General features: G+C 45.7%; 1 protein-coding gene across 6 annotated transcripts in view; it reads right to left on the bottom strand.

Annotated features, from left to right (window-relative positions):
- JPH1 (junctophilin 1) overlaps positions 1-25,638 on the bottom strand; it is an 88,930-nt gene extending 63,292 nt beyond the window's left edge. For 5 of the 6 annotated variants that reach the window (XM_004602384.2, XM_055127734.1, XM_004602385.2 and 2 more), the window contains exons 1-2: positions 25,080-25,635; positions 18,865-19,624 (exon numbers count right to left, since the gene is read on the bottom strand). In XM_004602384.2, coding sequence (XP_004602441.1) covers positions 18,865-19,624; positions 25,080-25,458 — 1,139 coding nt within the window. In that variant the 5' untranslated portion in view covers positions 25,459-25,635. Of the gene's footprint in view, positions 1-18,864; positions 19,625-25,079 lie in introns of all 6 variants that reach the window. The other variant, XM_055127737.1, reaches the window with a different exon arrangement.
- Positions 25,639-26,108: the final 470 nt, after the last annotated feature.

Below are 26,108 nucleotides of genomic sequence, written 5' to 3'. Positions count from 1 at the left end.
AATGCTTCTCTACCAAGAAATCCCTTAATTTAAAAAAAAATATTTTATTATTTTTTTTTATTGAATCACCATGTGGAAAGTTACAAAGCTTTCAGGCTTGTCAGTTACCCACATCATCCCTTCACCAGTGCACATATTCCACCACCAAGAATCCCTTCCCTTCACCAGTGCACATATTCCACCACCAAGAATCCATCCCTTCACCAGTGCACATATTCCACCACCAAGAATCACAGTATAACTCCCCCTCGCCCCCTACCCTCCAGCCCCCCACCCCGCCTGTGTAGTTGATAAATTTCACTTTACTTTCTCTTTGATTACATTCAATATTTCAACAAAAAACTCACTATTCTTGTTTGGAGATTCCTTCCCCCAAAGTCAGACCTGCTGGAAAGGAAGCATTTGATAATCTGTTTTCCATTGCTGAGAATGAAGAGATACCTTAATTTCTATGGCTCTCTCAGTGTCCTCATACAGACAAAAAAACTATAAAGCATTATTCACTGCAATCCATAAGCTTGAGAGTGATTTATACCTGAAGTCTATGATAGAAACAATTTTAGATTCATTTAGGAATGTTCATGTTTGTCTATCTGTTGAGCCATAAGACTCCAGTGAATGGAGCCAGTTTTTCTGAAGAGAAGGTCAGCCTGTTGTCTGGTCACCATCTAGACTGTCAACTAGTTTCTCTTTTGGATTGGGTAAAAAAGGAATTATTCCTCTGTTTTTTTTTTTAATTGAAAACTATGCAACTATGAGCTGAAAGCTATAACAGCCAAATCAAACCAGGTTCCAATCTCAGTGGACAGTATCCCAGTATAAAACAACTCCCTCTTTGCACAGTGTGGACCGCTCACCCCAACTCCTCATAAATGTCTCCGTTCCAGCCCTCTCGACTCCCTTTCCCAACACTCTTTACTATAAATGACAATGTGGATCTCCAACGCTGATGTCTCATTTCCTTTAGAAGCTCTTAAAATGCACCAGGCCTCAAAGCATCATTTTTACAGGCAGCTCATCTCTCTGTCATGCCGCTCCTTAAATGTCCATGAATTCCCAAAGCTTCCCCCATCTCCTCCTCCTCCTCCTCATGTTTCTGTCATTTTTTGTGGTCCATGTGTGCGCTTGGCTAACGATGCTCAGATCTCGAGAGTTTAACTATCTGATCCACAACCAGAGGTACCCGTGATGAATTCTCATGGCTCAAGCACCAGGACTCAGTATTCTTTAGGCTGGGCTTGATCTCTTTGTGTCCTTGATGGCCCAGGTCCCATTGCTGCCTGCCACCTGCCTCGTGCACAGCAGGTAAAAGCGTTCTCCTCAGAGGAGGCTGTTTTTCTCCTACTACCAACTTCCTCGGAACCCTGAAGCGGTTGCCACTTGTGCATTGTGTAACAACTGATTAGTGCTCCTGAGATCCCGAAACAGTCGGCGCCCCTTATCTAGCTGTCCTCTCCTCTGGCCGTGACTCAGCTGCACTCCGTGCCAGTGCGGCCCCTTTCTGACCTCTTCTCCTTCCTGTTACCCCTTCTGCCCTCTCATGCCAGGCTGCCCCTAAAGCTCATGCCACAATGCTCCCCCCATTTATGCAATTGTCACCTGGCGCACCTTTTTGGACTGTGCTGCAGTCGAGACGCTGCGTGACACCAGTACCAAGCAAAGCGTTATGTGTGGGCGCGATCATATGCACAGGGCTGGAGAAAGCGCCACAGGCTGGCCGGCACTGCACAGTCTCGTGAGCATCCCAGAGAAAGACCCTGGGCCTGGGGCTGGGCATACACCCCTCCACGCCACTGGGTGGGGCTCGAAAACCAAAATAGCAACGCACACGTCCATAGTACAGGTCGGAAAGCAAAGGGGAAAAAGCCAAAAGATGATACACACATGCAATCTGGGTGATGCAAAGGTTTGAGCACATTTTTTTTTTGCAGACAAATTGGTAAAATTTTTCGAAGCGGATGAGGTGCCAGAGTCTAAATCTGACTGAGGGTTATATTCAGCAGCTCCAGCCTCCTACTTTCCTGAGTTTTCAATTCTCCTATGCAAACCGACAACATTCAATGTTAGGAATCTCGGGGACAGCGTCGCCACTGACCTGCACATATTTCCTAACTTTCGGCATCCTTTTCCCATCTGGGAGGCTGCGGCAGAGAGGACAGGGTCTGCCCAGGAGAGCCCCCCTGCCTTGTTGGCTGTCCCCAACCAACCGAGGGACCACTGCATGCCAGCACTGGGCCTCAGGGGGCGGCTCCGACACTGACAGGAAGATGAACCCCAGCAGACCGCGAGGACAGCGATGCGCAGTGGGGATCTTTGCTCCCTTGAAGTGTTTTTCATTCTTCTTAGGTTGTGAGTCATCAGATACCTATTCGGTTGGTCTCTGTGACAAATCAAGCCTTTGCTTCCCTTCAAACTGTGCCTCAAGGCTCAAATTGGTTCTGAAATCCATCCCAGACCAATTCTACCTGCCACTGGACACATTAAATAAACCAGAAGCCCCTTGAGCCTCCCCCCCCTCCCCGTTTTCTCATTACTCAGCAGATTCTCACCGGCACAGCCTGTACACAGGGAGGCACGCACAGATTGCTATACACTTGCCGACACAACCTTGCTGTGGATGGGGGCTAATGCTTGTTGGAGATTTGTTTTCTTTTCTTTCGGGGAATGGATGGTTTGGAACACAGCAGGCAGTGCTCAGGGCCTACTTCCTAAGTTCTGTGCTCAGGGGCCATGCTTAAAGATCCTGGGGGACCGTAAGTGCCAGGGATCAAACTGGGGTCAACCTCAGACAACGGAAGTGCTTTAACCTTGTACTATCTCTCCAGGCTCTTGTTTTCTTTTCTTTCCTGTGTTTGCTCATGCCTCCAAGTTCCCCTGTAGTATATCTCAGATCTACTAGGACACAGCATACAGTGGAGGCTCTGTCACTGCTACAAACATAACTATAGTTTAAAGAAAACTTTTCAACAACAATGTTTTGTAACTGAACTTTACCACTACCACGTGAATGCACTGCAGAAAATTCTGAAGGAAAAGGAAAAGAAAATTGTCGATATTCCCTTGTCAGCAGGAAGGCAAGCATTAGTGACTCTCCCGTCTATAATCAGATTTTAATCATTACAACCAGGGGTTCCAAGTGATTCTCATTTTGCAATGAGTAAGAAGAAAAATGAGTTGGAAAAATACTGAATCTAAAGTGCTAACATAACTTGAAATAAAACAACAACAACAACAACCAGTCAAGTTCATATAACAACATGAACAATACAAAAAACTGAAAACAGTATCAGGATATGTAGTCCAATACAAGTGTTAAACTTGTCTGCACAAGTTCATCTATTCATTTTCGAAGTTCATACAACCAACCACTTAGACATGTACTTGCTCTTCAGATAACAATGTGAAGTATATAGGGAAAGATACTGTTCCACTCAGACCGACCAGATGCGATGCTTTGCACTGCCTGACCATTTCCTAGGAAGTACGCACCCCCTACCAAGACACTCATTCCTACCTCCAACTGTCAGTTGCTCTCTTTGGTCATAGCACTAAGTAGCTACTTCAACAGTTTTGATTATTAATTTTGGGGGCGATGATGGGGAGTCTGCAAAGCAAAGCTCGGGATCCCGGGACCCCTCCTGATAATACTCTGCTGAATGCTACTCACCGAAGCCACTAGCTGTGGTCCCGGGAACCACGCAGTGCTGGGGGCTGAACCCAAGTCCTCAACAGGCCAGGCATGTACATAAGCCCCTAGTGCTATCTCTCAGGCTGCGTGGCTTTAATTCTGGCTACATTCCCCATTAGGACTTGGCTCCTAATAATTTAATTGCTAATTAAATTGCTAAAATAATTGCTAAAAAGAAGTAGCAAACTTTCTGTCTCTGTCCATCCTCTTCTGATTGAGGACAAAGCCAGAGCAGGAAAAGCAAAATGCCAGTGACATCTGATGAGGTTCACGGGAATAAATTCTTTAAGAGAAAATGGGCAAAACCATTCAAAGCAGGCAAAAGGAGGGGAATTCTCGGGCTAGGGCTATGAGCTTCACTGTGACTATCTGGCTCGGTTCCCCACCCCCCCACTCCCTCTTATTGGTGAGAGATTTCCTGAGATATGCCTCGGTTCCTCACTCGGTCCAGCTCCATCAATTCCTCCTCATTTTATGCCTTGTTTCTCTACTTGCCCTCCCCTTGGGGAGCTCTTTCTTTCCTTCTCCACACCTCAGGCTCTTGTCTCTGTCTCACAGATTATCCATGTCAAAGGCAGAGAGGGCTTCCGGCTTCCTGCACAACCTTCAGGGTTTCTCCAGGCCAAGTGTAGGAAATCCAGCTCCCAAGCTTTCACAGGGAAATTCCCTACCATATTCCACCCGATACTAACCAATCTTTAGTTCCCATGGGAATAACCCAGAAACCTGGAAGATGCTCACTTCTAGTTTCACCCAAAGAGAAGTTAATTCAGCAATGGTGTTGCACCAGGAAGCTGCTATTTATTTATCTAGGGCTCACAACCAAGAACGCTCAGAGATCACTTGACAGGGATGGATCCGGGGTCAGCTGCTTGCACAGGCAAGTGCCTTAACTCCTGTGCTGTTTCTCCAGCGCTGGCAACAGGGATTTTTACACACCCTCTGGACTCTTCTGCACAGGATGGACTACTGCATGGGAAACATGCTATGACTTTTCAAGGGCAGGTAGGAACTCACACAGTGCATCCATTCCTCTCTGCCCCTGGCCATTCTTGTCCTGTCTAATCTCCACTCATTCTCTCCATAGTCTCATTTCAACTCAACCTTCATCTGTGTGGATTTCCTCCTTTAGCATCTTCAGTTACTTCTTAGAATTTGCCAGATTACGCTGACATCATCACCTTATGCTTGTCTCACCCACAAGATCTGTAGCTTTTGAATGAATACTGCTATTAAGTGAATAATGTCTATTAAATGAAATGGGAGTAAAATGAAGTCACTGTCACTGTCATCCTGTTGCTCATTGATTTGTTCGAGCGGGCACCAGTAACATATCTCATTGCAAGTATCTGACTAAATAATACTGCTCCCAAGCAATCTTCCTCTTTGAGCTGAAGGAGAATATATGGATTTAAGGGGGTTTGGGGGAGAAGGGTGGGGAGTCTATTCTGAGTCTCAAAAGCTAGTGACAGTTCAAGGCTCAGATGCTGATGTTATGTCTAAGGTCCACTGCATAGAGGTGGACCCTTGCTTTGTTACCTTTTTTTAACCTCAGTTTCCCAACAACTCACATGGTTGCCATGGAGACTGGGCAAGATGACAGTCGAGTTCACAGCACAGGTCAAGGTACCATAGAACCTGTAGGTCCTGCATATGGTTGAATACATCATCCAAACTACTATTCCTAGCCAGAAAAAGGCAGGTATAAGGCAAGTGGGGGAAACATTTCCCAAGGACCCTCCAAATACTGACAAAACCTTAAAGGCATAAGAGCTCATACTGCTCTTGCTGTATCCAACTCCTACTATCCAAAAACCTACCTTAAAGAAACTATGAGGAAATAATTTTAATTAAAATTGAAATGAAAATGATTTCATTAAAAATTAAATGTTTTAAAAAGAAACCGCTAGCCCTCTTCCCTTCGGCATGATAAAATTCTCATTTATGTAGATTCTGTTCTTACCATTCTTGTCATTAAGGATAAAATTAGTTAAACAGGCATTTGGGGACGTTTGCTTTCTTTTGTGGATGCTGGGGTGACCACACCTAGTAGTGCTCAGAGGGCCGTGAGTGGGGGGCCAGGAGTGCAAGTCCAGGTCTCCTAGATGCAAAGCATGCACTCTGGTCCTTTGAGCCATCTCTCTGGCCTTCACTAGGTTTTCTTAATGTTATCTGTGCCTGCTATGGACCTAGCGTGTGACCATGAAAGATGAAAAAGCTCAGCAAAGGGGTTCGGCGCTAAGAGCATGCCAGACGGAGGGGAGTTGCGCCGTGTCCAGGAAGGAGTCTCTGACCTTCTGGGGTGGGTGCTCCTCTCCAACCCCTGCTCCCACGAAGCCCTGCCCGTCAGCACAGGAGTCTTCCAGGCACACCAGGGTATCTGTCCTCAGACTGTTTCTTATTCTCTGCACTCCCAGGGCCTAAAGCCATATTTAGACAGAGCTGGCACTAACTGCTTATAAAATGCTGTTTCTTTAGCACAGTAATTTGTGAGAGTAATATTTTGTTCCAGTGTGTTGCCAAGGAACCGGCCAACAGCTCTTGCTCACGGGGTAGGTCATTTGAGCACAAATCCTAAAAAGCATGATTTCACGAATTCAAGGCCAGACACCATGCTACCTGAATTGCACAGTCATGTGGTGATGGATTCCCAGGTTCTTAATGTGACAACTGCTTTCCTTGCACTTCCAAAGAAGAGTGCCATCTTGTTCCATGTACATGGAATTTCTGTCTTTTGCCGGGGGCCTCATAAATGTCTGTGCTCCTCAGGATTTTGACTGCACTTTAAATGTCTGGTATAAATGTTTCTGCATCCCAGGCCTGTACTGTGTGTTGTTTTTGAGGTCAGCAACTCAAAATTCAGGAAGTCAAAATTCCAGACTCATCTTCCTCTCTGGACTGCTTTCTCTCTGGTCTTTATCTGAATAACAAGTACTACCACCCACCTGGCTGGCCACGCCTAAATCTTTGGAGTCACTCTCATCCCTAGCTCTGCCACACTTACTCAACCATCAAGTCCTTATTGAGTCAGATGGGGAGGCTCTTACATTTATTTTTATCCATTTTCTCTGCATAACTCAAACACATGGGCTCATGCCTAAGCTACTAGTGAGCAGATGATCAATTTCTCTTCCGTATTATTGCCCCTTTATTCTCCCAGTCCTGCATCCGTTGCCTAATAGTATTGATGGCTTTCCCGTCTCTGGGAAGATGTTCAGATGCGACTGTATGTTGGAGCTCTTCCTGGCACAGCTCCCTGACCATCTTGGCTGCTGGGCTCGTGCGGGGAAACCCCCAGTTCCCAGCCTTGAGGAGGGTGAGCTGTTACCAGGGGAACCGGTATTCCCTGGTGATTAGCATCAGATCTGAAATTAGGGAGGGCCGACACCTGCAGTGTCTGTAAAGCTTATTGTTTTACCTCTTCATTAGCTCATAGAACTCCTGTGACACCTTGTGACACTCCGTCCCATCTAGCACAGGTAAAGCAGATTTTACCTTCCTCTTCCTGTCTCGTGATCCGCACATAATACATCCCTTTCTGCCATATGTAACCACTGTACTATCCCAATAAACTTTATCATGTAACTATGAGTCTATGACCCCTGGGAGTGGCTTTGTCTTGGCCAGGCTGCACACACATCTCTGAGCATCTTCTGCCCTAGACGAACGGACCAGCTCCTTGTTCCTGGGGTCTCCACAGTGACAAGATAACTACACCTGCATAAGCCTTGATTACTTCTCCACTTTATCTCTAGCACACACTAGTGTTCTCTTTCCCAATTCACAGCACTTTACACATGGATCATTATCCTTTGCACTTGACTCCATCTTCTTCTGGCTCTCAAACTGGATACGAACTGCAGCCTCCTGCCCCCAGAACAGGTGCTCGGACCCCTCCTCTGAGTGAAGTGATCAGGCTCCCAGCAAGATGCCGATCCTAGCAGAGCCAACTGCTCTTCTCTCCATTCCCAACTGCATGAAAACTGTGTCCAAATGATTTCACATTTAGATAGTGTGTAATCAACCCGAGAGTGAATATAATTAATATTTCACTAAACACAGAAGCGGATACAATAGGCTATTAACCGAGTGCCTTTTCTCTGACTCCAGACATGTTCATGGGGACAGGTGAGGGCTAAAGGGACCTCCCAAGTTCCAGCACATTCGCCTGTTGGCAGGATCTTTCAGTTCATAGCTGAGTTTCAAATCACGAGCCGAGCAGGAGGGGTAAGGACGAGAGGCCAGGCTGAGTGGGATGGGTAATTCCCATCCCTGAACCACCTGTTCTCCCCTCTCAAACCCTAAACTGCTCGGGTGGTCTCCAGTGTTTTAAACAAAAGACTCCCTGCATGTATCTAAACAGCAAATACACGAAATCCCGAAATACCAAGTATACAAAAACCTTGTGCACAAATGCAGAAAAGTCAGACAGGGACTTCCAGTCCAAGCAACTGTGATTAAGATCTGATCTCATAAAGTTTGGTAAGATTTTATATCACATTGAAAAAAAAAACCTGTTAAGACAAATGTAGCAAAATTCAGTTCATATCTAGCATGTTTTTATCTGAATACTGGAAAGTGAACGAATGCATTTTGTTTGGCTTCAGAAAGTTTCTTTTGGCCTAGAAATCCTAAGGAGGTTTGATTCTAAGGAGTTGTATAATTCGGAGGCAACCTTGATTCCTTACATATTAATTAAATTTCCCATAAGGAAGCTTATTCTGAATTGAGCATATTATTCAGATCAGTGTGAAATACCTACTAAAATAGAAGGGCAAGCCTATTAAGAGTTTATTTGGTTTTATTCTCAAGCGGCCTTTGCACTAGAGCTGAATGACTTACATAAATACCATTGGCATGTGTTGGATCCTGTTCCTAAACACAATGTTCATATTTCATCTATAATAAGAAAAGCATCTCAAAGATTTGCAAGGCACTCGTCTTGCAAGCGTCCAGTTTGGTGTCTTGAGTAAGGTGAGATTGGCAGAGTCAGCTTAATCCATAATGGAAAGTTGTGTGCTGGGTGCTTGGCTGTCTGGGAGCAGCTGCCCAGAGTCTCATACCGGCTCTAGAGCCAGTCACTTGCCCAAAACAGCCTCTCCAAGTGAGAGTTCAGATTCACTGGGAGCACAGAGATGGAACACAAATGCCATCCCACTTTTGGCTTTCCAGAAAATATCAGAGTGGAGTGTCTTTCATTGTAAAGAGACTTTTTGACACAGAAATGGCCACTTGAATGATGATAGTTGTACCGGATCAGAAGAGATGTCTTATTTCAGAGCTAAATGAGATGGAATGGGATATCGTTGCATCTTATTTGCAAACTCAGACTTCTTGTTGTTTAAAAGTCGATAAGTATGCCTAAAACCTAGCTTCAAATATATCTTGAAAACCTAGCTTTTTTGAAAAAAATATATCATTTTGGATGGTTGTTTTTTCCTTCAGTCTGAAAGCCATTTTTATTTCTTTTTTTTTTTTGGTGGTGAGGGGACACACATGGCTGTTTAGGGCTTATTCTTGACTCTACACTAAGGGATCACTTCTGGAAGGATTTAAAGGACCGTATGTGGTTTCAGGGGATCAAACTGGGGTAGCAACATGCAGGGCAAGTGCCTTACCTCAGATTATTATCTCTCTGATTTCACCAAGAACTCTTCAGAACCCAACTATTATTCCATATCCCACTCACACTATACAGCATCTTCTCCTGCCCTCCTTGCTAAATCAGAATGGAAAGCAAGGGCTCGGAGTTGGAGGGTTTTCAAAGTATGTTTTCAATGGCTCCAGAGTCTGAATAGCTGGGTGACTTCCATTACTAAGGCCTAAAAGTAGTTTTTATTGCGTTTACGTGACCTGAGCAAAACTGTTGATCATTAAAACACAAGCCTACCTTTGGGCCTCAGTTTCTGAATGAGGCTGTACTTAGGAGAGCTGAGGAGCTTTTTAAAGAAAGATCTTTGGAAACAAGATACCCTAGGAACATTTTACAAGGTTCTCATAATACAGTGTGTTCCCATGTTATGTGTAATGACCTGTTAAGCAGAGAGGTCATATACCATGGGAGGCACGGGAAGGAACCGGGGGAAGGAGTTTCTCTGCATTCCCCATTTCTACCCCGGAAGCGTCTTTCCAATCTGCACGCCTTGCTCGGGGGCAGGATCAGGAGACAGATGATCTTCCTGGTTTCAACTGCTCCCTTTGCACACCCCCACACTGAGTTCTCAGTAACCGTTTAGTCCATCAAAACGTCCCAGACCTCTGACACAATGAAGTGTCTCTTTCTTTGAATAGCCTACAGAAAACTGGGAGGGATTCAGAGCAGTCTTCTTATTTTGGGGGTGGAGGAGTCACACCCCAGAGATGCACAGGGGATACTCCTGGCTCTGCACTCAGGAATTACCCCTGGCCGTGCTCAGGGGACCATTTGGGATGCTGGGAATCGAACCCGGGTTGGCAGTGTGCAAGGCAAAGCCCTACCTGCTGTGCTGTTGCTCCAGGCCCCGTCTTCTCATTTTCTTCACTGAGAAATGGGCATTTCGTGGGAAAGCAGTGAAAGGATTATGTGGGCAATTTCTTTATGGCCACAGAAAAGGATGATGATGATAAACACCAAAGCACATAAGAAATATGACTATTGGGGCTGGAGTGATAGCACAGCGGGTAGGGCGTTTGCCTTGCACGCGGCTGACCTGGCTTCGAATCCCAGCATCCCATATGGTCCCCTGAGCACCGCCAGGGGTAATTCCTGAGTGCATGAGCCAGGAATGACCCCTGTGCATTGCTGGGTGTGACCCAAAAAGCAAAAAAAAAAAAGAAATATGACTATAAAATTTGATTATTATTATCTTGGGTAGCCCTCACAATAGCATGATATTAATACAGAGGCCATTTTTTCTTTTTGGCATTAAAAAACAAAGGCAAGTGTCTAGAGCTCAATGCAATAGCAACTGCCTTACAGGCCTGAGAGTTTGAGTGTGATCCCCGGCACCACTCCAGGTATCAGCTGTTATCCTGGTGATGGGTTCTAAAGGCTTTAAACCAAGCACCCACATTGAGGGGTTTGAGCTCTGCAGCACGGCGTGTGGCCCCTGCTATCATCACGGCAATGTCAAGGACGGGAAGCAAAGCGGACATAAGGCCTGTTGACAGTCTCTTGACCTCACAGAGTTCTCAAGTTGGGAGTGGGGGGGAGTCCTGAGACACATATCTGTCTGCACATGGCTAAGCCAGTTTGGGGGATTTATTCAATGTTATCATGATTTGTTATTTATTTTAACTACTTGGATTTTAGGTAACATGGTTGCAGGAGTGGTTTTTATGTTGTTTTTTTTTTTTTTTATGGTTTTGCTGTACGAAGTTAATGCACCTTCACCATCATCGGAAAGCACAAGTCCCTTTGCACAGTCCTTTTGTCACATACAGGTTGCTGGAATTATGCCCGTCTGTTTGCTTATTTCTGCTCCCCTGTCTGCCTTCTCCTCCTTTCCCCTTATGCTACCATCTTTGGCTCCATCCTGCGCTGGCTTCCTGGTCTTCGGTCACCTTTCTCTTTGGGGAATGGCTACTTGTAGGACAGGGAGATTCACAGAGACAGTGACTCCGTAAGTGGATTTTAGTTGAGCAGACTCTGGAATGCCCACTTTTTCATCCCCAACCCTTCTGTGGGCTGAATGTGCTAGAAAGAAAGGGTTGCCAGGACCTTGATCGCTGAGGGATGAGGATTCTTTCAGAGACTCAGGTAATCCTCAGAGTCACAATTTTTCTTCTCCAAATTCAGCAGAAACCCCTCAGAGAGAGAAGGGAGGTGAAGTAGAAGGAAGCCCCCACTGGATAGGCACTCTGTATGGCAGTCAACTTGGCACACTTTCTCAGACTCCTGTCATAGAGATCAACTGAGCCTGCAGGCTTTAATGGTGGAGACAGAGAAAGACAAACTAAAAGGAAGGTGTCAGTTTAGTGGGACTTGAAAAAAAATGCTTGCTTTTCTTCATGATTCTTAGTACTAAGTTGACAGTTTTCCCCTGAATTTGATCACTTTAACACAGATCTGGGTTCTGTCAACCCCGCAGAGAGAAGCCTTGCCACTGAAAACACAAACCCAAAGCACAATCCTTTCTGGAAGCATGAAGCAAATATTAGTCCTTGCTCAGAGTCACTTTTCTGTTCCACAGAAAGCCACTGGGACATCACAGAAGGATTGGCAGAAGCAGGTGGAAAGAACAACAGACAGCAAAGGCAGACGTGGCTGCACAGAGGAGGCATAAGAAAATGACCAATTTTCTCATTAGCTGTAAACTCATAGGCATTTTGCTGATTTCCATGTGTATTTTAAAAAATAACATTTCACACGTTTCTTCATTGAAGTGACTTCTAGGGCATTCAAGCACCTACTTTCCTGCAAAAGCTGCATATGCTAATGCCAGAAAATCATGAGAGCCCCAGTGGAAGACATAAAAACGTCCTTGGAATAGAACATTTTTTTTTTCTTTTTGGGTCACACCCAGCGATGCTCAGGGGTTACTCCTGGCTTTGCACTCAGGAATCACTCCTGGCGGTGCTTGGGGGACCATATGGGATGCCGGAGATCGAACCCGGGTCGGCCGAGTGCAAGGCAAACGCCCTACCCGCTGTGCTATTGCTCCGGCCCCCTTGGAATAGAACATTTAAAACTGCAATTTGAAAGACATGTTAAGACCAATAACACTACAGTAAAGAAATAAAGGTAGAAATGGTGATTTTTACTTTTCCAGAGAAAGAGAACCCTTCTGTTCAACACAATTCAAGAATTTGAAATTCTTGGCCTTTCACCACAACTTGGCAGAGAGAGAGCTTCTTCTTAAAACTGGTAGTAATAAGTTTAATTTGGAGCCATAAATGTGCACTGACTCATGGCTGCCTTCTGGGTTTTAATTACTAATAAGTGAAAGGTTTAATTTTTGTGAGGGGCTGGTCTATTGAAGAACTGCTGAAACCTTTCCCACGTGTCACTCTTTTTCCTCAGAGATATTTTTACACGACTCCAGGCACAAAGGCACACAACTCACACATATAAATCCTACAGAAATTCTATTTATTTTTTGGTTTCCGGGCCCCATCTAGCACATACAAGGCTTATTTCTTGCTCTGCTCAGGGATGACTCTAGAGTTTGGAGGACCATATGGGATGCTAGGGATCAAATCATGGCTGGCTTCATGCCAGGCAAGCATTCTACCTGCTGTACTAACACTCTGGCCAACCCCTTCCCCCAAATTTCTTTTGAAACCAACTTTTCTTGCTTTTCACAAGTCTCATATTCTGTTACACACAGCTGTGTGAGGTCATGGGCCATAGCTTTAGAGGCTAGGTTCTACTGAATTATTTTTTGAGAAAAATAACCATCTCCTTGCCACCTCCCCATGACGTAAGAAAAAAATTTCAAAAGGAAATAGAAGAGCATTTTAAAAATTTAGATTTTTTTTCCACCCCAGAGGATGACAATCTCTTCTGCTCTGACATCATTTTGATGATGTCAAAATACACAAGATGAATCAACAGCACGGGGGGGGGGTGTGCAGGGGGAGGAGCTGATTTTGCGAATGTTCTGCACTGCCTTTACCTGAAGGCCCAATTTCCTGGCCTTGGTTATAATTTTAACAACACTGACTTAATTAAGAAAAAAAAAAGATACCCGAATACACACAGTTTTTTATTTCCTGCGCTTCCCTGACTATTGTCAGATTATACCATGATAAATTACTACAGCAGAGCTTCCTTCCTTAGAACTGTTTATAAATGTCCAGCAAAATGGAATTAGGAGCCCTGCAAAAGTGCATACCCTAAGCAGGGAGCATTCACTCGCTCATCAAATATTTACGAGGGCCTTTCCTAAAGTGCCTGGACCCAATCGAGCAGCTGCATGTATGAAAGTGAGCAAAATTCAGGGTCTGGTTTTCCAATGCCACTGGAGAAAAAGACATAGGAATCGAGTGAAGTGAAATGGACCGTTTAGACTATAGAGGGATGAAGACCAAGGAAGCTGCTGCAGCGGGGGAGGAAGTGGGACCAGGGGACTCTTCCCTGCAGAGTTTTGTGTGGAAACCTAAGGCTGGACCAGCGGAGGGGTTGGCTGGGGGAGTCCCCAGGTGGGCGTGAGTGGGAAGAGATGAGCCATGACTTTTTCAGAATTGCAGGAGGATCTCTGTGGAGACCTAGGTAAGGAGGAAAGGAGACACGTGGCGTGGAATTATAACGGTGCTTTATCAATGCACAGGGATTCCTGAGTTAAAATCTTCAGGAGATTTAAAAAAAATTCTTCAGGAGAAATCCAAGTCATTTTCAAAGTGGCGAGCACGGGATCCAACTCAGTTCTGGAGAGTGATGCTCACAGCGGCTGCTTTGCACACGGGGTCCCTTGAACTTAAAGGCCTCCACATTCCCACTCCCCACCCAGGGACAGCCTGGAAAGAAGGCAGGGTGCACTCTCCTCTACACGACCCCTCAAGGCACTGCTGCTATCCCCCGAAGTGGTGCTAACAGCTGGGGCGAGGGTGGGGTGGCACAGTCCTAGGAGGCTGGTGCCCTGACTGCCTCTTCACCAGTCATCGAGCTGCCAACCACGTTAGTGAGGTGGCCACAGGGACAGATGCAAGTGTGTCTGTCTCATTCCACACTACCCTCCTGCTTCACTTTCTCTCTTCTGATCTGTCTGCCATCACGACCCTCATCCAGATGTCGAAGCCAATGACATCAGGTCAGCTCGCTCCCATTCTCCCCACAGGTCTTCCCTCCTTTGCTGCGGTAACGATTTCCTTGGAACTGCAGATTCTACCCAATTCTTCCAACAGTCCTGTCTAAGTGATCAATCTGCACACAGTGTGGATGTCTAAGTCCACTCTGTTTGCCCGGCCACCCAGCGCCTCACCTTCAAATTCCTCCTACAATATATGTCTCACGTTCGGCAACTTGCACCTCTCTCCTCGGGAGACAAGAGTTAATGGAACAAAAAAAGGGGCACAAATGAGAACCGCAATTAAATCTCGGTGAGTTGGGGTGACCTGGACAGTGCCCTAACCTCGGAGAGAGGATCAAACTATCCACACTTGCTCTCCCGCCTCTTGGACCTTTCTAATGAAACAGGCTTCAGCCACTTTGTCAAGTCCAGGTGATGGCTTTTTGCCCACAGGACCAAGACAAAGGGGGAATAAGAGATATCATTAGATCCTATAGATAGTGCTCTAGGGAGCTAACCAGCAACCTAAAGAAAAGCTAGAAGAGTTGGAAAATGGTCAGTATTCTTCACCATTTCAACTCCTTAGGAGCTAAGCTGGCAGCAACCATCAGTGGATCCCAATTTTCTGCCTGTTATGTTCTTGTTACTGTCTGCTGTCAGGCCATCCCCCTAATCTCTAAGAACTCCACAGGGGCCTCCAATAACACACCTCATGTATTTTATTCAGAAGAACCACTACTTCCTCTTAAAAGCAGCAAAGCAAAAGTGCAGAGACCCACCATTCAGGGGAGGTGAGGGAGCGAATCTCCAGCAGGGACCCACACAGCACTTAGCATCAAATCTGGGCCTTCTGTATGCAAAGTATGTGCTCTGGTGCCTTGAGTTATCTTCCTGGTCTAACCATGGATTTTTGGTTTTGTTTGTTTTGGTGACTTGGGGGCGTTAAAGACGTTTCCTGATTTCCTTCCAGAACCCTCACTGGATGACTCCATTATTTTTGCTTAGAATTAACTTCAGGTATTGTTTCTAGATAATATAAAATTGCATAAACAGATCAATTTCCCCAGGATTTAAACTAATTATGTAATATAAATAAGAGCAATAGAATAATGTGAACCTGGGTCTAAACCGGGCTAAGTGAATAAAGCAGTAAAAGGCTAACTGAGCAGAAAAGTTTTTTACCTATTAGGTCATCCAAACAGTATTAATATTCACTCTGATAAGAAAACTTAACATAAACTCTACCCTGTTAACGAATTTTCAAGGGCACAATAGAGTATTGTTAACTATAGCTGAAATGTGGCATAAAGATCTCTAGAACTTACTCCTCTTGTTCAACTGAAAGCTTATACCTGTTGAACAGCAATTTCCCATTTGTTCCTCTTTCCAGCCCAATAACCACTATTTCTCTCCGTGTCTATGAGTTCAACCATCTTGGGTATCTAATAAATGCAATTATGCATTTCCATGCCGTGACTGGTTTATTTCAGTTTGTGCAATGAATTGATAATTTTTCAAACAGCTAAGTGAAATCCTTATGAAATCAACTAGCTAAAAATATATAATGTTAGATATTTCTCGTCTATATTAACCAAGTACTGTATGAATTCAGTCCTTCTAAGCTACAGAAAACTACCCTGAAAAGACTTTCAACAGAGACACTGTGGCTGGGACGTGGGTGAGTTTTAAGACATTAATACAATCAGAGATCATTCCTGCATCGTTGACAGTTCCCTTCCATTATGTAGATTCCACCAATTTGAAATAATCACAAAAATCAATACCAAAAACACTCATAGCAAAGTCATTTCCTAATGGGCCCTGCACGAGCTTATTTTCCATCTGTCAAGAAGACTGGACAGCCTCCAATGTATCACTAGGGTTGTAACATGAAAATAAAGTGGAAAAATCCAGGAGTGTGTCTTAAATAAGAGGATAGGGCTTAATCAAAGGTCTCTCAGTAGCTCTAGCAGTAAGTTAAATGCCAGAGAAGCTATCTAGTAATATCAGGTTTGCCAAACAGCCTATCAATTAGCACACTGAAGAAGAAAGTCTATACATCAGGCGGTGGTCAGGAAAAACCAAAAGGTGAGCAGCAGAGAAAGATTTTGGATTAATAATAATGACTTTAATAGAGAACGTTTAGGATAAAAATAGAACCCTTGAAGCCGTTTAATGTTACCTAACTTAAAAATTATATAAAACAAAATCTCTTCTATGTCCAACTTCTATTTCAGACTCTCAGAAATAAAATAGCAATCATAAGACAAGATCATAAATTTTTAAACAGAAAATTCATTAGTCTAAGGGAAGACGGAAGAGAGAGACAGAGACAGAGAGAGAAAGAGAGAGAGAAAGAGAGAGAGAGAGAGAGAGAGAGAGAGAGAGAGAGAGAGAGAGAAGTGGGTAAGTGGGTAAGGCGTTTGTCTTGCATGCAGCCGACAAGGGTCTGAACCCCAGGACCACAAAGCACAGGTCTCCCAAACAACAGCAGAAGTGATTCCTGAGCAGTTAGGTGTAAGCCCTGAACATAGTTGGGTTTGGCCACAAAACAACAGAAGAAGAGAGAAAATTCATTATCTGAAGTCTGAGTGCTAATTTTTTTACACATCAAAAATCTTAAGTATCAGAATTTTCATATGGTTCAAGCAAAAAAAAAGGGGGGGAGGGCTTAATGTTAATTTAACACTAAAGATAAAATCTAAAGACACAGGAGTATTTTATGCCTACAAATAAATCTTTGTGTCTGTGGAAGAATATTAATCAAGCAGAAAAAAGATTTAATATTCTCCATTAAATGCTGCCCCAAGTCACACTAATTGACCAGTGAATATGCTCTTAATAATCAAAAAAATAATTTTATGTCCAACTATTCCCTTATGTTTTGTCTCACATATGCCATCTATAGTTGATAAAATTCTATTCCCAATTAATTTCTCCCTGGATTCCTGGACTTTGTTATTAATAGCAAAACTTGAAGCACACAGCCTTCTGCGCCCGCACACCCACTTCTCAGTATATTACGCACCCACTTTCTCCTACTCGTTCCAGCCCTTCTCTATTGCTCTACTTTCTTCTAACCTTGGCGCACTGCCAGCCCCATCTGTCCAAGCCAGGTCCCCCCACCTCTTTCCTTTAATACACCGGTGAACTCATTTTTCCTGCATAGAAAGTGACCATTCCTTTTTGCTGTTGCTGTTTTTGGGCCACACCCAGTGGTGCTCAGGGGATCATGCAGTGCAGAGGATGGAATCTGGCCGTCCTGCCGGGAAAGCATGTGCTCAGATGGTCCAGCGACCTCTCTGGCCCAGAACATGGGGCTCTTGAGAGCCTCCCTCCTCCGCTTCCCCTCCCCCGCAGCCCCCACGCAAACTCTGTGGCGCTGTTTGTTTCTTTGCCAATGCCCAGGTGGTGCTGGGTGAGAGCAGAAAGCTCCCTGCTCTATGCTCAGGGGATCAGGCTGGGCCCAGGGGGACGCTGCAGCGCCGGGCACATACATGCACACTAACCCTCTGAGCTATTTGTTAGGCCAGCGTTCCCAGGCTTAACAAAACAGACAAACAAACAAACCAAAAAACTCATACTACATTTAGCCATACAATTCTTTATTTCTGCCTATCTTCATCTTGGTGACTTTCTCAAAAACCAACTTCCCCTAGAAGTCATTAGTAATCAATGTGAACTCATAAATTAGGATAATGTGACAGGAGAGTTACACAGACCTCCAATACAGCAAATTCTTTCTGGCACACAACACACACTGCTTCCGTATCTCACCAGTACTTCCCCCCGCCCCCCGCCGCCTTTTATTGAAAATGAATAAAAAAAAAATAAATCTTCAACTTTATCTTAGTTCTCTAAGGGAAGCTCTCTTTATAAGAGAAAGTATTAGTAATAAGATGTCAAAATCTGTTGCCCCTACACTTGAACAAGGCATCAGTCCTTTAAAGGCAAATATCTGTTTTCATTTGTATTAAGATACAAATACTGGGGCTGGAGCGATAGTACACTGGGGTAGGGCGTTTGCTTTGCATTCGGCGACCTGGGTCCAATCCCGGCATCCCACATGGTCCCCAGGAGTAATTCCTGAGTGCAGGGCCAGGAGCAACCCCTGCGCATCCCTGGGGGTGACCCCAAAAGCAAAACAATAACATCAATAAAAACCCAAACACTTACTTTTAAAACAAACGTTGACTTTCAGGACTGACAAAAGTACATGGGTGTTAAGCAAACTCCCTATTGGTGTTAGTGGAGTATTTGAAACCGGGAAGGGGACCTCTACGTGCTTTCAAGCATTGTGTCATTTAATGTTACGACGACCGTGGGCTCCTTAGTGTCCGTCCTACTGGGCTTAATCATTTCCCACTTTTCATTTCTGCAGCTGCAGCTCTTATCTGGCTACCGTCCCCGACACAGACTGACAACGTGACACCCGCCCCTCCCACGCCAAGCCACGCCGCCACGTACCTCGAATTTGCTATCTCCACTTTGGTTCTCGCCATGGCAGCGGCCCGCTGCGCGCCCTCGATGGCTCGGTCCACCTTCTCCCGAGTTTTTGTGTTTCTGATGGGTATCAGCTGCTTCCGTATCCCCCGGACCAGAATATTATTTTTGTACTTCCCCTCTTCCTTGGAGCCGTCGGGGAAGACGGTGCAGCCGTAGCCGTGCCGCTTGTTGTTGGCCCACTCGCCCTCGTACTTCATGCCGTTGGAGCGCTCGCTCACGCCGAAGCCGTTGCGCTTGTCGTTCTTCCACTCGCCCATGTAGGTCTCCGTGGTGGTGGCGTCCACGTGGTCCTCCACGGGCCCGAAGTCGCAGTCGACGTCGCCGAAGCTGATGGTGGAGTTGGCGTCGCTGGAGCTGATGCGGCTCATGGCCGCGTCGCTGCGCACCGAGCTGCGCTTGCTGGAGATGGACGACTTGGACTCGGACTTGCGCAGCTTCATGCTGCCCAGCAGCGAGCCCCGGCGGAACAGGCCGCCCTTCTTCTTGCCGGGCAGCTCGGCGTCGGCCTGGAAGTTGAGCACGAAGCCGCCGCGGGTGCCGGCCGGGCTGTCGGCGGCGGCCGCCGCGTCGTGCAGCACGCTGCCGTTGCTCTGCTCGCTGCGCAGCGAGGCCAGCGACGTGCGCAGCGGCGAGCGGATCACCGTGGCCATGCCGTAGGGCACGCTCTGGCGCACGCCGTAGCCATGCCGCATGCCGCCGGCCCACTGGCCCTGGTAGGTGCCTGGGAGAGAGGACGAGAGAGCGGAGCGTGAGCGGCCAAGGACCTTGCATGATGCACCAGGCATGCACGGGCTCGGGTGGAGCCTGGCGCACAGGGTGGGCAGTCAGTGGTCCACCCCCCACTCTTGCAGGTCCAAGTCTGAGGGCAACTGTTGGGCCCTATTATGAATCCAGGTCCCTTAATATTGCCACACGGGATCCTCCAATAATCTGCTGACTTGCACCTAAACACGCATTTTAACGACCATGGGTGTTTAGATGAGTGACTATTTTCTAATAGCAATGAACACTGGGAAACAACCCTTCTCTAAAATCAGCACGTCCAAAATCCCTTAGGAAGGCAGTGCCCCAATAAGTTTTGGGGGTGAATTTTAATTTGTTTATTTATTTTTATTTTTTACCAAGCTAGCTCTAAACTAAGGACTTTTAGGTGCCATTCCGAAAACCTCAGAGACTTCGGATTTTTTAATTTTAATTTAATTTTTTTTCTTTTCGGGTCACACCCAGTGGTGCACAGGTGTAACACCTGGCTCTGCACTCAGGAATCAGTCCTGGCGGTGCTGGAGGATCATATGGGATGCTGGGAATTGAACCTGGGTTGGCTGCGTGCAAGGCAAACGCCCTACCCGCTGTGCTATCACTCCAGCCCCCATCAGATTTTTTTAATATAAATCTGAATGCATCCTTAATACATGGGTCTTCAAAGAAAAGTCCTTAAAGTTTCTTTCCACCAGGTTCATCTATGAAGGGATAGGTTGAAACTAATATTTAGGATTATTATCTAGACTCGAGTGTGGGCTTTTGAGCTTAAACTTTTTTGGGAAATATATTATATTGCATATGGGGAATCATTATGAAAAAATGAGCAATCTCACATTTTGTACTCATGAGTAAAAAGCTCAAGATTTGCACTGTGTGACTTGCTGTCTCTGTGTTTTGGTCACTCTGCGTGGATTTTCCTGGCTTCTGCCACTACCCTCGGAATCACAAGATGAGCCAGAATGCACACTGTGGCTGGGAATCACTTCCGGAAAGAACACAAAATTTTCACACTCACGGCTTGAGTCCTGTGGTCTGTTTGATGACTGTAGTACACAGCTCTGCTGGCTAAGGCTGACACTATCCTTAGAAAAAAACACGACAAGGCCAGAGCAAACCTACTCTTCTTAACAATAGGAGATTGATCTCAGAGCAAAGCTGTGTTTGACGGTGTCCCTGAAAACTGATGCTGCCAGATCATTCTCTATGAGTATTATGTCTGTTAAAGAATATAATCATCTCAAATCTAAAGCATTTGCTTTGGGTTAAGATTTTCTACTCAATTAGCAGTAATGTTTCAGAAGCTGGTGCCTCTTTTTGAAAACAATCCTAAGAGGAACTGATATTAAATGTTAAAATTCTAGGAGCTTAGAATTTTCAAAAAATCAAGGCCATTTCCTTTGAAGGCCTTGTTTTAAATTATTGTATTCATCAAAAGATGCTGCGTGGAAATTTTCAGTAATGACTTCTATATTATTCACAGTGATTACAATATTAAAAAATTAATCATTAGAGTATGTCTTGACCTCCTGCATGTTTTGATTATATTGGTCTCACAGGCAGTCACTTTTCATCTTGTAATCCCACACAGACTTCCACTGCATAGCACATATTTACTTTTAAAATAATGAGGCAATCATGTCCAGGGTTTTATATCATTTGTGACAGCCTAGGCCACACTTAAAAGTTAACACCACAATGGCACCAAAAATAAAAGTTTGACTAACTTTGAGACTTTGTTCTTTGTTCTATTCATTCTGATGTATATTTGTTTTATTTTTATAGAGACAGTAGTAGGATGATGATGAAATGTGAAGTGGATCAAGTACTGAGAATGTCATGTGTCATATTCTGGATAGGGGCAGTCTTAACCTAACATCTGTGAACTTGTGAGGTGAACAGACTATACTTACTCTGAAAGGGACTGAAACAGTTGACAGTTAGAACACTTCTGGTTAGGAAGCTTTCTCCCCAATACTGCCATCTGCAACCATGCCCCTCACAGAGAAGGACACTGAGAATTAAGGTCATTTTAACATTACTTTTCCTTTGCCAATGTAAAGAAAGTTTAAGCTCTAGAATAAAAAATTATACAACCCAACTAACAGGTGCTAAAACAAACTGCCTCAGAGTATTTTGTTTGTACATAGCCATATCCTTTTAATTTTTCTAAATGACAACTTAATTTTGTTAAGACAATTTCCAGAGGTGCTTTTTGTTATTAAATATTTACATTTTTAAAATGCAACCATACCATTTTAGTAAATATTAGCACTTAGAGAAAATTAAAAACTAGTTCCCTTAAGCTGTTACATTCAAAAGACTAGTATTTAGAATTTCCAAAACTATCGCTCAAAAAGTCAAGTGGTTTAATGCAACAGCAGTAATTAGAAAGTTTAGGTCTCAGTTTAATTCTCAGATAGGGAAAGGGAACCAAGAGTATTGGCCACATTCAGTCCTATTCTGTTAAATCATGTAATGTGGATAAATTCCTCCATTAAATTGCTAAAAATCACTTTACAGTCAAACTGTTAGTAATTCACCTGAAATTTAAAATAGGTTCAATTTACTCAATGAACCTAGAAATAAAGGCCTCTGTTTCTTCACGAAGCAGGTGGATTCCAAATTTCCCCTGCTGCTCAAAGTTCTAATTAGTTCATCTCCATTCCTTAAATATGGATACTTATTTTGCAAGAGTAAAAATTATTTGATGGGCTTTGTTGTAAATTGTATTCGCTGCTTTTTCATCTGGGAGGTGATTTTCTAGATCTAGCCAATTTAACTATTCAAATTTGCAATGGAAGGCATCCAGTTCAGAAAGAGTTTCAAATTTATACTGTATTCAACCACACTTAACACTTATGTGTTACGAATGGATACAGAAGTATGTATTTGACAAAACAATTTGTCTTCCTGCTTATGTTCAATTGTGGTGTGACAGATTAAAAAGCAAAACAGAAGAATAGCAGATCAGAATTTGCACAAAAATTCTGGGCATCTTAACTTGGATTTCATGAATTTGATAGTAATTAATTTTAATGTTCAAGGGTTTCTATTTTGGCAACACTTGACATACAAATCACTAAATAGATCAAGCGATATATAAATCAGTAAAATTTCCCTTTCTTCCTCTAGTTTAATTGCACCAAAAAATATATGCAATCATACTCCCCTCAATCTGACAAAGAATGTATAGGTGGAAATGTGCTGCAGCTAAGACAAAAAAGAAGTTAGCATTTAAGTGATATCAGGAGAGTGATATTTCCTATTTTGGCCAAGAGCTTTGTATAAGTCATACACTGCTCCCACTTTATGACTAAGGACATTATAATGAAATGGGGTGGATGAAATATGAAAGAAAGTAGATAATTAATTAGTTATCAAAGTGAATGTTAGTAGTTTTCTTCCTCTTCCTAACTAACATATTAGTTTGGTCTTTGTGTTGAGTTGTTCTGTGGTCATATCCAGTCATGCTCAGGGTTGTGTTCAGGGATCACACCTGGCAGTGTCCAGGGAAATTGCATGGAGTGCCTGGGATTGAAGCTGGGTGGCTTGCAAGCAAGACAAGTACCCTACCCCTGTACTATCTCATCACCCTGTTAGTGTTTGTTTTCTGTTTTGGTTAGAAACTCAAACTTTTGGTGACAGTGATGCCATAGTTTTAAGGTTTTTAAGAAATGACTATAAAAACAGAAGGATGATTCATAAAATCATCTGGTTTGCTTAAGAATTCTAGAATACATACATAGACTAGAGATGATCTTTACTGTGATATATATACACATATACACATATGCATAGATATACATTATATGATAATAATTACTAGGTAGAGTGAATTAAATTTTTGGTCAAAATATTTTAATGACACTAAAAGAACTTATTTTAATCTTCTGAAACAGAAGAGAACTATTCATGGCCTCCTAGGAAAGTTATGAAATAATACACACTTTCAAAAAAATTTTACATTCCCATCTCAAGCATGGAGTTTAGTTAAATTGTAGAGTTGTGGCCTCTGATAAAATCCAATCACAAGCTAACATTTATAGAGCTGTCAGCCAAGGCACTCTACACCCATTCAGAACATTTAAGGGCTCCAATTAACTACTGTGAAACTCAGGATTCATGTCCCCATATAAAAGTATTAAAGTCTCCGCTCCACCTTTTTTAATCCATGAGAACTATATTCTTTGTTTATACTGTAGGAGGAAAAGATGTCCTTTTTAGAAAATCCTACCATTCAGCTGTTTTGCATTTTAAACATGGCTCAAGTGTTCTGAGTAAGTGAAGTGTAAATTGTATAAGCTTTTATATAAGCATTGGCATAACTAGGGTTGCAGTGGGCTGGAGAAACTTTTAATTGGACTCATTTACTATCCTTTAACTCCGAGCTGCTTAATTCCAAAAGCTGACATCCTCCCTTCCAATCCTTCCGAATTAAATGATTTTGTTTATTATATTTTGCCAAAGCATAAGCCATTCATTCTCATTTATCGCTCGGGGAATTTTTTCAGGTTTTGACAACTGTTTTGATAAAGCCTAATTTTCCCAATTGACAAAAAGGGGAACTCTGCCTTATATATGCCATCTCTTCTGCAAAACATTGCTAGAGTATTTCGCAAATACCGTAAAAAAGTTAAAAGTGACTTTTGGTGAGCATACTGTTTTTAGATCATACACCTTGGTGCAAAAGCACTGCCGTTTTCAGGGAAAGAAAGTAGCTACTAATTTAACAACCACGCGAAGGTAACTTTCCACTTGCTTTTTCACCGTGCACTTCTAAACTATTTTCCCAGTTACTTCCCCAAAGGCGTCTGGGCCAACCAAAGGCTCCCTTTGACAGAATACCAATGCTTTAAGGACCTGAATGGAAGTTCGAAAACTCCCCATACCTTCTGCACCCCACATGCATCAGGTGGCATCTCCTTCCCTAAGGTTTCCCAGTGCACCCCAAGTCAGGGACAGCTGCCCCAACATCCCACTTAAGGGGTTCTGGCTTCTATCTTTAGGCTACGAGAGGCCCCGAAGCGAAATACGACTCCCCGTGAAACCAATCCGGGGAGCGATCAGCACCCAGCCGGCCGCCAGCCTCCCCGGCTGGTCCTTCTCGAACTGCCCCAGAGTGGCCATCGCACACCCGGCCGGGCGCGGGAGGGCTCGGGGACGTAATGTGACGGGCTCAAGTGACAGCGTCTTCTCCGTAGCCCAGCCCTGGCTCGGGCCAGGTACCTTCACGCCCCGCCGCCCCGGGCGCGCGGGGGTACGCACCGCCCGCTCCCAAGAAGCGGGTCGGTCCCGAGCCCGGCGCTCGGGGCGGCGTCCAGGGGGCTGGCGGTGTCGCCCGGGGCGTGGGGGCGGGTTTCCCGACACGTGCGCCTCGCGTCCTCCCCGCGTCCCCGCCCGGCGCCGCCGCTCACCTCCGTCCCCGTAGGTCTCCACGCCGTACCCGTCCTGCAGCCCGTTACTCCAGGTGCCCTCGTAGCGGGCGGGGGTGCACAGGCTCTGCCGGACCCCGTAGCGCCCCTTGAAACCGTGCGACCACTCCCCCCGGTACATCCACTTGCCCTTCGTCTCCACCCCCAGCCCGTGCCGCTTGCCCTGCGCCCAGTAGCCCTGGTAGGTGTTGCCGCTGGGCCAGGTGTAGCCGCCGACCACCTCGAAGCCGTGGGACCAGGAGCCCGAGTACTCGCCCTGGCCCTTGGGCCCCGTGCAGATGCCGTGCCCGTGCGCCTTGCCCTCCTCCCAGCCGCCGCAGTAGGTGCCGCCATCGTCGAAGTCGAACCTTCCGCCCGTCATTCGGGGGGCAGCCCCGGCGCGCGCCCCGCGGGGACACGGGCGCCGACCGAGCCGGGCACGGCAGCGGGGAGCGCGGGCAGCGCGGGCGCGGGGCCCCGGCGGGCGAGCTCTGGGCGGCCGCCGCTCGGCTCCAGTCCCACGCCGCCCCCGTGCTCCCCTCCGCGAGCGCCGCCGCCGCCTCCTCCTCCTCCTCCTCCACCTCCTCCTCCTCCTCCTCCTCCTCCTCCTCCTCCTCCTCCTCCTCCACCTCCTCCACCTCCTCCTCCTCCTCCTCCTCCTCCTCCTCCACCTCCTCCTCCTCGGTGGCCGCCGCCCCGGCCAGCGCCGCGCGCGAGAGGACAGCCCCGGCTCCGGAGCGGACCTTCAGCGGCTCCCGCCCGCCCACGTGAGCCGGGCGCCGCCCCGTGCCCGCCCCTCGTCCCCTCCCCGGGCGCCGAGGCCCGGCCCCTGCCGCTGCCCCCCCCCTCCCGCTACCCCCCTCTCCGGGCCTCCCCCGCCGCCTCCGGGCTCGGGGCGCCGCGGGCAGGCGGGTCCGTGGGCGGCGGGCGGGGCGGGCGCGGCGGCCTGCAGGGGGGCGGCGGGGGTGGTGGAGGGTGGAGGGTGGGGGGGAGGACCGCTCGCGCGCGCGCCCAAGCCGCTGCCGTTTGGGT

The sequence above is a fragment of the Sorex araneus genome, chromosome 2, assembly GCF_027595985.1.
Source record: "Sorex araneus isolate mSorAra2 chromosome 2, mSorAra2.pri, whole genome shotgun sequence".
Classification (NCBI taxonomy): Eukaryota; Metazoa; Chordata; class Mammalia; order Eulipotyphla; family Soricidae; genus Sorex; species Sorex araneus.
Note: the sequence above shows the minus strand (reverse complement) of the source record. Positions and strands in the feature narration are given on the sequence as shown.